Source organism: Zeus faber, assembly GCF_960531495.2.
Source record: "Zeus faber genome assembly, chromosome: 18".
Taxonomy (NCBI): domain Eukaryota; kingdom Metazoa; phylum Chordata; class Actinopteri; order Zeiformes; family Zeidae; genus Zeus; species Zeus faber.
In genome coordinates, this window is record NC_137210.1 from 29,574,049 (window position 1) to 29,587,145 (window position 13,097).

Below are 13,097 nucleotides of genomic sequence, written 5' to 3' on the forward strand. Positions count from 1 at the left end.
TGGCTTCCTCCAAACTAGAGCTGCAACGATTAGTCGATTAATCGATGAGTTGCCAGCTATAAAATTAATCACCAACTATTTTGATAGTTGGACCATTCATCGTTTTGAGTCATTTTTTGAAGGAGAAAATTTCCAAATTCTCTGATTCCAGCATCTTCATGAAGTGAATGTTTTCTGGTTTCTTTAGTTCTCTATGAAATGCAAACTGAATGTGTTTGGGTTTAAGACACTTTTAGATCGTTTCCACAAGACACTTGAGGACGTTGCCTCTGGCTTTGGGAAACAGTCATCCACATTTTCCAGCATTTTCTGACATTTTCTGGACAAAACAGTTAATCGATAATGAAAATAATGGTTAGTTGCAGATCTACACCAAACGCAGTCGGGTGTTGGGAAAAAGCTGAATGGAGACTCATCAGACTTTACGTTGACCATCCCTGCCATAAAGTCAGCTCTGAGAAACCCACAACTTGTAGGTTTTGTTGAGACTGATTCACAGAGATGCTGATTCAATTATTTTGTCATTTTTGAGGCTGTACATGTATCCAGCATCCAGTGATGAGGTCATGTAGCAGCAAGTGTAGCTCTGTATTTCTAGATGTACAGTGATGAGGTCTTGAATTATTTGGAAATCTGCTGTCTTCTCTGTGTTATATTCATTTGCTTGGGCAGTAATTGGAGTAAAGTTAAACTGACAGTAGAAGGTAATGTGTAATGAACTCTGTGAAGAGGATTTAACCAAGTCAACAAAAATTGTTTTTTTCGGTCTCAGGTTGAGATCAGAGTCCAACACGTTTGTTTGCAGTTCGACGCTGCACCCCTCCAGCAGCCTGGACACCAGGGGGAGCAGCCCAGCACCCTACCCCCAGGAAACTGGCATCTCCCTGGGCATCTTCCGACACACCGCTTCCCCTGGAGGCAGTGCGGTCTACCAGAGAACCCTACCAGAGAGAACCCTTCCAGTTACAACCCTACCAGAAAGAACCCTTCCAGTTACAACCCTACCAGAGACAACCCTTGCAGAGAGACCCCTACCAGAGAGAACCCTACTAGAGAGAACCCTTCCAGTTACAACCCTACCAGAGACAACCCTACTAGAGAGAACCCTTCCAGAGAGAACCCTACCAGAGAGAACCCTACCAGAGAGAACCCTACCAGAGAGAACCCTTCCAGTTGCAACCCTACCAGAGACAACCCTTGCAGAGAGAACCCTACCAGATAGAACCCATTCAGATAGAACCCTTCCAGAGAGAACCCTTCCAGAGACAACCCTTCCGGAGAGAACCCCAGAGCAACAGGACCACAGCACCCTCCACTGGAACATTCCACAGAGGGAAGCTTCCTCCCACTGCAGTGGCTTCTCACAGGTCCTCATTGGATGCAAAACATCAATACCTAGGTGCAGTCATCCAAACACTGTACCTCAGAGTACTGCGTCCCCACACAGTACTGTACCACAGAGTACTGCGTCACCACACAGTACTGTACCGCAGAGAACTGCGTCCCCACACAGTACTGTACCACAGAGTACTGTGTCACCACACATTACTGTACCTCAGAATACCACCCTCCAGACTCCTCTCCAGCAGAGAGCCATCCTGGTCCACGCCCCCAGATACCAGGGGCTCCACTCAGCTGGTCCAGCCCAGAACGGCTGCTCTCCTCAGGCCATCACCAGCCCAGATGTGACTGTCCCCCGGGGTGGTGGTCAGGATGTCCCCCCAGCCAGCTGCACCATCTGCCCCACATGCCTCCTGCAGGCCAGATGTGGTACTGCAGGCCCAGAGAGTGGCAGTAGCACCAGTAGTAACAGCAGCAGACAGAGCCCCCGGTTGGTCTCCCTGCATGAGCCCCGGAGAGCCACCTACAGCCAGCAGTGTGTGCATGCACCCAGTTGGAGCTTCCGCCCTCCCAGCCAGGCTAACCCGCATGAGGACACTCCCTCTCCACTCCATCTACTAACTCCAGAGCAGGACCCAGACGGGTGTTGCCACCTGGCCATCCGGGAACAGATCACCCTCCCCCCGCAAAACCAGGGGCCTCCCCTGTGGGCTCCTCCTCCTCCTCTTCCTCCCCGGACCCCAGCAGAGTGTTTCCCCCAGGGGAAGTCCTCTAAGGTGTGGCCCCCATGCTTCACCAGGCCCCTGTCCAGAGCCAGCGTCATGGGAGGGTCTCCAGTGATGCTAGAGGTGGAAGTGTCTGGACACCCTGAGCCAACTCTCATCTGGTGGGTAGCCTACAACCACTTCCACCTTGACACCTAACACACCAGCAGGATGCTACATGATAGTACACGGTGCATATACTATATATATGTATGATAATACACGGCGCATATACTGTATATATACATGATAGTACACGGTACATATACTGTATATATATATAATAGTACACGGTGTATATACTGTATATATGCATGATAGTACACGGCGCATATACTACATATGCTGTCATTGTGTTATATTTCTTCTTCCTGAAGAACTCAGTGTTTGTGTTTACATGAATAAAGCAGAACATCATCTAACAACAGGGTTGCCACGGTAACGCTGAGTCCAAAGGGAATTGAACAGAGAAGGGATTCTGATGCCCAGGTGCATTGTGGGAAATTGAGTTAAACAGGAAATAGATTGAGTTTCAGACTCCAGGTTTCAGGCTCCGGGTTTCAAGCTCCAGTTTTTAAGCTCCATGTTTCAGACTCCAGGTTTCACGCTCCAGGTTTCAGGCTCCAGGTTCCAGACTCCTGGTTTCAAGCTCCAGGCTCCAAGCTCCAGGTTTCAGGCTCCAGGTTTCAGGCTCCGGGTTTCAGACTCCGGGTTTCAGGCTTCAGGTTTCAGGCTCCGGGTTTCAAGCTCCAGTTTTTAAGCTTCATGTTTCAGACTCCAGGTTTCACGCTCCAGGTTTCAGGCTCCAGGTTCCAGACTCCTGGTTTCAAGCTCCAGGCTCCAAGCTCCAGGTTTCACGCTCCAGGTTTCAGGCTCCAGGTTTCAGACTCCGGGTTTCAAGCGCCAGTTTTCAAGCTCAATGTTTCAGACTCCAGGCTCCAAGCTCTAGGTTTCAGGCTCCAGGTTTCAGGCTCCGTGTTTCAGACTCCGGGTTTCAAGCTCCAGTTTTCAAGCTCAATGTTTCAGACTCCAGGCTCCAAGCTCCAGGTTTCAGGCTCCGTGTTTCAGAGACCGGGTTTCAGACTCCGGGTTTCAGACTCCGGGTTTCAGGCTCCGGGTTTCAGGCTCCGGGTTTCAGGCTCTGGGTTTCAAGCTCCAGTTTTTAAGCTCCATGTTTTAGACTCCAGGTTTCACGCTCCAGGTTTCAGGCTCCAGGTTCCAGACTCCAGGTTTCAGGCTCCAGGTTTCAGACTCCAGGTTTCAGGCTCCGGGTTTCAAGCTCCAGTTTTTAAGCTTCATGTTTCAGACTCCAGGTTTCACGCTCCAGGTTTCAAGCTCCAGGCTCCAGGCTCCAGGTTTCAGGCTCCAGGTTTCAGGCTCCGGGTTTCAGGCTCCGGGTTTCAGGCTCCGGGTTTCAGGCTCCGGGTTTCAGACTCCGGGTTTCAGACTCCGGGTTTCAGACTCCGGGTTTCAGACTCTGGGTTTCAGGCTCCGGGTTTCAAGCTCCAGTTTTCAAGCTCAATGTTTCAGACTCCAGGTTTTACGCTCCAGGTTTCAGGTTTCAGGCTCCGGGTTCCAAGCTCCAGGTTCCAAGCTCCAGGTTCCAAGCTCCAGGTTTCAGGCTCCAGGTTTCATGCTGGTGACTCTGTCTGCAGGTTGGGGGAAGGCCTGTTCTGTGCTGCAAAAAGCGGCGTCCATCTTTCCTCTGAGCAGAGCGACCACTTCCTGTTTCCCGTCAAGACGTTGCACTCGGACGCACCGCCACAGGACAAGCAGGAAGTGCTGCAAGCTGCTGCTGCCACCCTGCAGGACAAACACTGCCACTGCAGCAGAGACTCCAGCGACGTCATGAGTCTGGACTGGCTGAGCCGCTTCGGAATGCTGTGTGTGCTGCTGTGGCTGCTGTACCTGCTGCTCTGAGTACACATTGTACACACTGTGCACACCGAGTACATACTGAGTACAAACTGTACACACTGAGTACACACCATAACCTGATCAAATTCAGATAATATTCAGATAATATTTTGATAATATTAATGATATTTTAGAAAGATTGAATCAGTAGGAAGTTATTTCTATGTAATATTCAAGTGTCTTTCTAATAATCATTAATCATAATTATCAGTCTAATGGAAAGGATTCTGTCATAATGATGTTTCCTGTTTGTTCTGAAGTCTGGAAGAACAGGAAGCAGATTTCTGGAATAAAAAGCTGAATTTGTTGTATTTTACCAGATTACCAAATGTTTAAATGAGGAATGTAATTATTAATGAGTTTGAGGCAACTTTTCACTTTACATAAATGTACTCAGGCCCCGTCCACAGGAGAACAGTGTTTCAGGAACTGGAAAGGCAGCTTTTGGAAACCTCTTTCAAGGGCGGAGACCTTTACCAACTCTGCCTCCCGTGTGTGGGTGGAGGAAGTAAAGCCAACGCCAGGACCTCCACCTGCGTCAGGAGGCTAGGAGCGAGGTGGTGTAGTTCTCCGTGCCCCCACCAGGGGGCCAGTAGTGCGTCCAGCTTGTGTCCGTGCGGTGTTTGAATGTTATGAGTGTTATGTCATGTTCCTCGTGGTGGTGCTGACGCCCCTGCTGGCCTGGAGGATCATGTCAGTGTTTTCATGCCTCAACATTGTGGTGTGGACCAAGGTCTTTTAAGAGGGGGGGGGATAACCTGTATAGGTGTGGACAGGGTCTCAGTTTGGTCAAAATAACAAATGGCTGCAGCTAAAATATTGACTTCCAAAATGATCTGTAATGAAAAGGGTAAAGTTTGATAAATGAGTATTCACACTGATGCCAGTTTAAACTAAACTAGAACCAGTAAGAACCAGTTAGAACTAAACTACTTCCCATTGGATTGCAACTTTGTTGTGGTCGGGAAGCTTGCGTGTCTGAATGACCCCTAGAGCTATGCCAGCTGGAGATTTAGCTCCTGGTAGGGCCTCCCATGCTGGGCAGGTCGAAGGGTAGAGGCGAGACAAAAAGCAATCCACTGGGCCTCCAGGTTGGGGGTTGAGCACAGGGCTAACAACCCTGTCCCTTAAAACAAACTCTGTTACGGAAACAGCAACTGAAGGAATCAACACTACTGGGTGTGATGGACTTGCAGGGCTATCGACAGATTCTAGGATGAATGCCAATGGTGAAAGCCGAAAGGAAGCCACTGGCAGGAGGGTGGAAGTTCTGAATGCCAAACTTAAGAATAGGATAGGATTTTGAAATGTACGAACTATGTATGATACAGGGAAACTAGCTCAAGTAACAGCTGAGATGAGACGATACAACCTAGACATACTTGGAGTAATTGAAAGCAGATGAACGGGATAAGGGAGACTTAGGACTAGCACAAGAGAAGCAGTACTATACTCGGGGAGGGATGACAAACCCCATAGGGAAGGAGTAGCGAAAAGCTTGATAGAGTGGGAACCTGTCAACAGTTGGCTCATAAAGATCAAACAGAGGGAACAAATCAACACAAGTATAATACAGTGTTATGCTCCAACGACCGATAGTGATCGCAGGCTGCATTGGAAGCTACACCTAAGCACAACATTAAAAATTGTGATGGGAGACATGAATGCCGAGGTTGGAAATGACAAGAGAGTATGACAGGGCTATGGGAAAAGAGGGCTGTGGTACTATGAATGAGAATGGAGAGAGGCTAGGAGAACTTATGACCTTGTAATTGGGGGAACTCTCTTTCAGCACAAAAACATCCACAAACTGACTCTCCAAATGGAAGGGATTGGAATCAGATAGACCACCTGATGATAAACGGCACCTGGAGATGCTCATTACTTGATGTCAAGGTTAAACGGGGAGCTGATGTTGGCAGCGACCATTACCTGGTCATAGCTGTGCTCAAAGTAAAGCTGAGGAAAACGGGGAATAAAAAGATGGGCACACAACAGTTTGATGTTGGCAAACTTCAAGACCCAAAGGTGAAAAGCTCCTTTGTGCTACAACTGAAGAACAGGTTTCAGGCATTAGCAGATACGGAGGATCATACAGAACCAAATGCAAGTGGTATTGATGCTGTGTGGGAACAAACCAAAGCAGCCTAGGTGAAGACCAGTGAATCCTGCCTGGGGAACAGGCAGAAGACAAGGAAGGATTGGATGACGGAACACACATAGCACACCATAGAGAGCAGTAGAGCATTAAAGAAGCAAGTAATTGGGACAAAGTCTGAACGGCTGAACGAAAGATACAAGAAACGGTGCCAAGAAAACAACAAAGCAGTTCAAAGAAAAGCCAGAGCTGACAAACGGGCATACATAGAAGATCTTGCTAATCAAGCAAAAGAGGCTGCCAGGAAAGGTGAACAAGGAAAGATCTACAAGATTAACAAAATAGTCTGTGGCAAACATCGTCGAACCACTGAGACGCCAATAGTAGACAAACAGGGCCGACTCCTGAGAACTGAGGCAGAGCAAGAAGCTCGCTGGGGGGAACATTGTATTGAATAGACCATCACCCACAACAAAAGCTGATATCCAGCTTGCACACAATGATCTGGACGTTGAACCAACAAGTAAAAAATAAATTGTTACAGCTATTACCGTAATTTCTGGACTATTAAGCGCACCTGAATACAAGCCGCAGGTGCCTACCGGTACATTGAAACAAATGAACTTTACACAGGCTTTAACGAAACACGGTTTGTAACAAAAATAAAAAAAATGCGGTAAACAGTAGCCTACCAAGAAAGTCATCGGTCACTATCTTCTTCATCCTGCGCACTGAAACCACTGAAGTCATCTCTTTCGGTGTCGGAGCTGAATGGCCTCAGAATTGCTTCATCCGACGTTGGATCATTTTCAATGTCGCTCTCGTCACTTTCATCCGGAGGCAAATTCCCCGCTGAGCTCATGCCGCCCTCTTCAACATGCAGCAGTCCAGCCTTTTGAAACCCGTTGATGATAGTGGATTTTTTGACAATGCTACACGTTGTCAGGACACGCTGGCAGACACCAGGATGGTCCACCTCTAAAATCCTCAAACTTCATTGCAGTGGCGATTGTTTTGGCTTTCGGTCTGATCCGCACGGTTGAAACACCTCGGCCGTCCGCTCCGTGTGTTGACTCGGTCTTCCAGCTCATTTTCTAGTTGGGGCCATCTGCCATTTCCTTCCCTCTGAAAGCTTTTGTTGGCCTTTTTGCACTGAGTCAGTTCCTCACGCTGCTGTTACCAACGTCTTATCATCGCCTCATTAAGGCCCAGCTCCCGTGCAGCAGCTCTATTTCCTTTTCCCTCAGCCAGATCGATCGCCTTCAACTTGAAAGCTGCATCATATGCATTTCTTGTCTTTGCCATGATGAGGGTGAAATGACGACCGTAAATGATGGGAAGTTTGAGCGCGCTTGATTTAAACTAAACAGTTACATTGTTTCATCTTAACCCGTTCGGCAATTTCATTGGTCTAATGAAGGCTTCATGCTGCCAAAAACTGAGCACCGTCACATAATGTGTTTTTTGGCGACATGAAGCTTGTGAAAGCGGGAAAAATCCATAAATTAGCCGCGTCATTGTTTAAGCCGTGAGGTTCAAAACGTGGGAAAAAAGTAGCGGCTTATAGTCCGGAAATTACGGTAAGTCTCTCAAAAATGGAAAAGCCCCTGGCCAAGATAAACTAAATGCAGAGTTGTTCAAGGCAGACCCGGAACTTGCTGCTAAAGTTCTTGAGCCACTATTCACATCTATCTGGGAGAAGAAAGAAATACCTGATGACTGGTCAGAAGGAGTCATCATTAGGATACCAAAGAAGGGCAACCTAACAGATTGCAAATTGGCGTGGAATAACTCTCACAATACATATATTAATATACATATGAAACATAATACATATATGAATAGACATGAAACAATACATATATTAATTAACACATGATACATAATACACATCATATTAATACACATAATACATATATTCATAAACACATGAAACATAATACATATCATTATTAATATACATATGAAACATAATACACATCATATTAATATACATATGAAACATAATACACATATTAATATACATCTGAAACATAATACACATCATATTAATATATATATGAAACACAATACATATATAAATAGACATGAATCAATACACATCATATTAATAGACAAATTAAACATAATACATATCATATTCATAAACATGATACATAATACACATCATATTAATACACATAATACATATATTAACAAACACATGATACATAATACACATATTAATATACATATGAAATATAATACATATATCAATATACATATGAAACATAATACACATCATATTAATATACATATGAAACATAATACACATCATATCAATATACATATGAAACATAATACACATCATATTAATATACATATGAAACACAATACACATCATATTAATATATATATGAAACATAATACACATATTAATATACATAATACATATATTAATAAACACATGATACATAATACATATATTAATACACATAATACATATATGAATAAACACATGATACATAATACATATCATATTAATACACATAATACATATATTAATAAACACATGATACATAACACATATACACTACCATTACACAAATACAGTAACACAACATATATACACAAGCATAACATGTACACGCTAACATTACACAAATACACTAACACAACATACAGTATATACACAAACATAACATATATACACTTACATAACATATATACCCTAACAGAACACAAATACACCAACATGACACATATACACTAACATTACACAAATACACTAATATAACACATATACACTAACATTACACAAATACACAAACATAACTTATATACACTAACATTACACAAATACACTAACATTACACAAATACACTAACATTACACATATACACTAACATTACACATATACACTAACAGTACACACAGTACTACAGGTCTATATACATACACAGGCTCATGATCTAACAGGTAAATATCCTCGTTTAACAGTGAAAGCCAACTGAACCCTGTCACACCAACACTTTCACCAACCTTTCTTCTTTTGGCCTTTTTTTCTCACCATAATATTATTTTGTTGTTTAATATGATTTGGGAGTGAATTCCATCCTGCATTGCTTACTTTGTTACTGTACGTTGAACTGATGTGCCTTTGGATGTCGGTAAAGTAAGAAGACCCCCAGCAGAGTTTAATAACTGTGTGTATCTGTACTAAAGGATAATGTTTTGTAAAAGATTAAAATAACAATATTATGTAGAGCTGGTTGAATGTGTCTGCTGCTGTTTTCCATTGAGGCTGGAACTCGTAAAAACCGCTGCCTTCTTGTGTGTGTGTGTGTGTAGTCGTGCAAAGGAACGGTCATTGAATTCAGAATCCATTATTTAAAACTCATCACACTTTGTTTTGAACTACATAGTTCTTAAACTTTCTTCTTTATACATTCCTTTGTAGTCTGTAGATCTCACAAGCTTGACAAACAAATACCATGTTGTTGTCCCCTTCATACATAATATATACATAATATATACGTATAAATATATATCAGCCACAACATTGATAAACCACTGAAACGTGAAGTTAATAACATTGATCATCTTGGTTCGTAAAGTGTTTGGTTCCCTGTTGTTCCTCTTCCCGTCTTTGAATCAGAGGTCGAGAGTCTTTCCTGGTTATTAAAGCCCTTGGATACCTAGATCTGCGTCTGTTTGTGGTTTATCAGAGTTCTGTCTGTTCCTCCGAGTGTTTCTCAGTCTATTTGCGTCCGTGTGCTGGTGTTGACACACGGGCGGCAGCATGTGGAGGCTCTGACTGACGGGAACAGCGCTGCGCCGGGGGCTTTCCAACCCCACAAGCCCTTCAACCCCCGGACGGTGCACAGGCGACTCAAATCCTGCGCTTTGGCTCAGATTTGATGTTTTTTGAAACATAAGGAGTCGGAGCTGTTTGTAATGTCTGGCCTTTCTTTTTTCTCCACCAGATACCTTCAGACCTTTGTGTTTATTTACAAAATGTCATCATTTTGCAGCTTCTGATTTCTCATCAGTTTCTTAAAGCGTAAGCAACAGACAATGGACGCCCAAAGCTATTTATAAACTACTGGACCATATCTGGACAACATCAATTGCTTAAAAACAAACAAAGAAATAAATAAATAATGAATAAACTAATAAACAACTACATATACTGTATATGTTTAATTTATTTATATATATATATATATATATATATATATATATATATATATATATATATATATATATATATATATATATAAATACAATAATAATTTATATATATGTGTGTATATGTATAATTTATATATATGTGTAGATGTATATATATACTGTATATATATGTATATATATATATATATATATATGGTGTGGTGTCTTCAGGACCCTCCGACACAGAGACACAGATGATGGGATTAAAAACAAACCAATTTATTGTAGAGTGGGCTAGATGGAACAAGCCCGGAGCAGGTGGACACATGTCATGACAAGGCTCCTCTGCTGAGTGAGTGTGTGGGGATGGAGGTTTTACCTGTTACTAGTTGATTGCTCTAACAAGCAACAGGCGTACAGCCACCCTAATCCTGGATCCAATCACCTAGACCTGAGACAGGTGTGGCTGCTCAAACAACACCACAACAAGATCTCCTAAATTCTGTCTGTGGCGATACATAGCGTGACTGTGCAGAGAGAGAGGATGATGACGGAAAGAGAGAGGGTGGGGGTGGGGGTGAGAGAGATTTTTGTTTTGACGGATGTGTTGAAGGGCTTTGGCAAAAGTTTCACAAAGCTTTAGAAAGAATAAATAATATTTCAGACTTCTGTGGTTTCTGAATCGAGGGTTTGAATCTTGGTCTGAATGTTTAAAATAAACGAGGGTTCCCGACCTTTTCATCACCACGGACCAGACCACAGCACACAAAATGTTCACAAACCGGATATTGATTTGCTTATTCACATGTTGGGGGGTCACCTGTTACATACAAGCCTTTTTTTTGTTTCATTCAGTGAGGAGACGGAGGAATATTAATACATATACAATAAAAACAGTTTTTATTTGTTTTCGTTCTGGGATCACTGTTTGATAACACTGGCTGTAGTATATCATTCATGGTAGATGATAAATAATTAGGTATTGGGCTTTGCAGAATAATTTATTTTTTTTAAAGCACAGGCTAAACATGGCACCCCCGCCCTCCTTCTCCCTCCTTCGCCCGGTCGCTAATGCCCCGCGGCCCGGCACCGATCCGGGGCCCGGTGGTTGGGGGCCTCTGTTGTAAAGCGTGAGGTGAGACACTGAAGTGGATCTGAACAGAACGTCACATTCAACACCTTTTACAAACACAATCTGTTCCTTCGTCTAGTTCAAGTTGATCCATCGTTGTTTTTTTTCCCCAGTTGATCTTCCCTGTCTGTTAGTGACCCCTCCCCCGACTCCCTCAACGTTCATGTAACTGCCTGTCTGTCTCGCTCCTCTCTTATCTGTCTCTCTCTCTCGCTGCCTGTCTGTCAGCCTGGACTCTGTTCAGTAAAGTGAGCGACAGGTGTGAGCTTGCATAAAATGGCTCCCAAACCTCCCATGATGCTCTGAGCCAGCAGGCTGACCAATGGTCTGCCCGGTGGAGGGCAGGGGGGTGTGGGTGTGGAGCGTGGAGGTATAAAAACCCACACCTCCATCTTGCCTCTCTGAACAGTCGGAGCATCCCAGCCCCGCCTCGGGTGTAGGGATTGCGTAGGGAAAAAGCAAAACTACACGGCGTGGTCACTGTGTAGTTTTGTTTTTTGGTTCCGTCGAGGCACAGTTCTCATTTAGGATTTTCTTTCACCATTTTCTGGATAAGGAGAAGGTTCCTGGACGTCGCACCCCAGGGCCTAGTCCCGACCCCCAGGCACCCTGTGAACACAAGTAAGTTCCTTTATTACACATGGTCTTAAACGCCTGTTTGGACGCTCTGCGGTTCTACTTTGCATCAAGCGGCCGACCCGACCGGGGGTCCGGCCGGTTCGGGGTTCGACTCTGGGACTGACCCGGCCCTCAACGCGCCAGACTCCGACTTTACTCCAAGAAAACCTTTCTGGGAGAAAAACCATTCTGTAGGAAAAGGGTGACGGCTGCTTCTTTATTCAAGGTTATACTGAGCTGGAGCCATTTGGGAGCGTCCAAGAATAGCCTGTGATAGTATTAGAGCACAGCCTCAGTTGGGCGGCCATGTCTTTTTAAGGGAATCAGCCGCAGGCCTATCAGTTGCACCTCCAGCTATGTGCCACATGGTGGCTGTCAATCAAGCAGGGGTGGGGGCTGCAAGGTATTTTTAGTCTGTGACTTGTGCTTCATGGCTCCGTGTCCCTCGGTTCCCTCCTTGGTTCATCTCAGTTGCAGTTCAGGGATCAAGGCTTTAAACACTGACTCTGATTTAGTGGAGGCTGGGAAATATACGGTTGGCGGGCTGGTTATGGCCCGCGCAGAGGGGCCATAACCAGCCGCGGGATGATTTGCGGAAAAAGGAAAAAGAAATGTGAAACCATCGATCTATCGAACTAACTGTCTATATGCGTTAACATGCACAAGAGCAGGTCAAAAACCTTAAAATGACGACTTAATTGGCCCAAAAGTGCATCTGAGTGGGAAGCGTCCAATCACAATTTAACAAAAATTAGGTAATCCTAAAATGAGTTTGACGCCCCTCATTTTAAGGATCAAACTTCAATCTCAGGCCTCATTCTCACAAATAACAGCAAATATCTGAGAAGATGTGGTGTTGGTTTTTCAGTTGGTTTTGGATATTTAAGCTGTGTCTTAGGGGCGGGGAGGGGGGTGATGGGGCTGTTCCCCATGGAGCTGATGCCGTGAGAGGACCCAGAACCAGGTGGAGCCGCTCCGGTGGTTTTCTGGGCCTCGTGGTCGATGTTGTTCAGACCGAACGGAGCGACATGATGTTCCGCCCGTCCGTGTTCCACAGCTGATCCAGGAATAACTG

General features: G+C 44.5%; 2 protein-coding genes across 2 annotated transcripts in view; both read left to right on the forward strand.

Annotated features, from left to right (window-relative positions):
• The window catches only part of ccdc141 (coiled-coil domain containing 141), a gene marked incomplete at its 5' end in the record, with an annotated part of 30,714 nt that extends 26,390 nt beyond the window's left edge, over nt 1–4,324 (forward strand). Inside the window, 2 exons of the mRNA XM_080018973.1 lie at nt 773–2,227; nt 3,761–4,324. Of these exons, the coding sequence (XP_079875099.1) occupies nt 773–2,227; nt 3,761–4,025 (1,720 nt within the window). The 3' untranslated portion in view covers nt 4,026–4,324. The remainder of the gene's footprint in view (nt 1–772; nt 2,228–3,760) is intronic.
• A 7,586-nt stretch (nt 4,325–11,910) lies between these two features.
• The window catches only part of ttn.2 (titin, tandem duplicate 2), a 211,128-nt gene continuing 209,941 nt past the window's right edge, over nt 11,911–13,097 (forward strand). The window contains exon 1 of the mRNA XM_080018974.1: nt 11,911–12,025. The gene's annotated coding sequence lies outside the window, so the exon portion shown is untranslated. The remainder of the gene's footprint in view (nt 12,026–13,097) is intronic.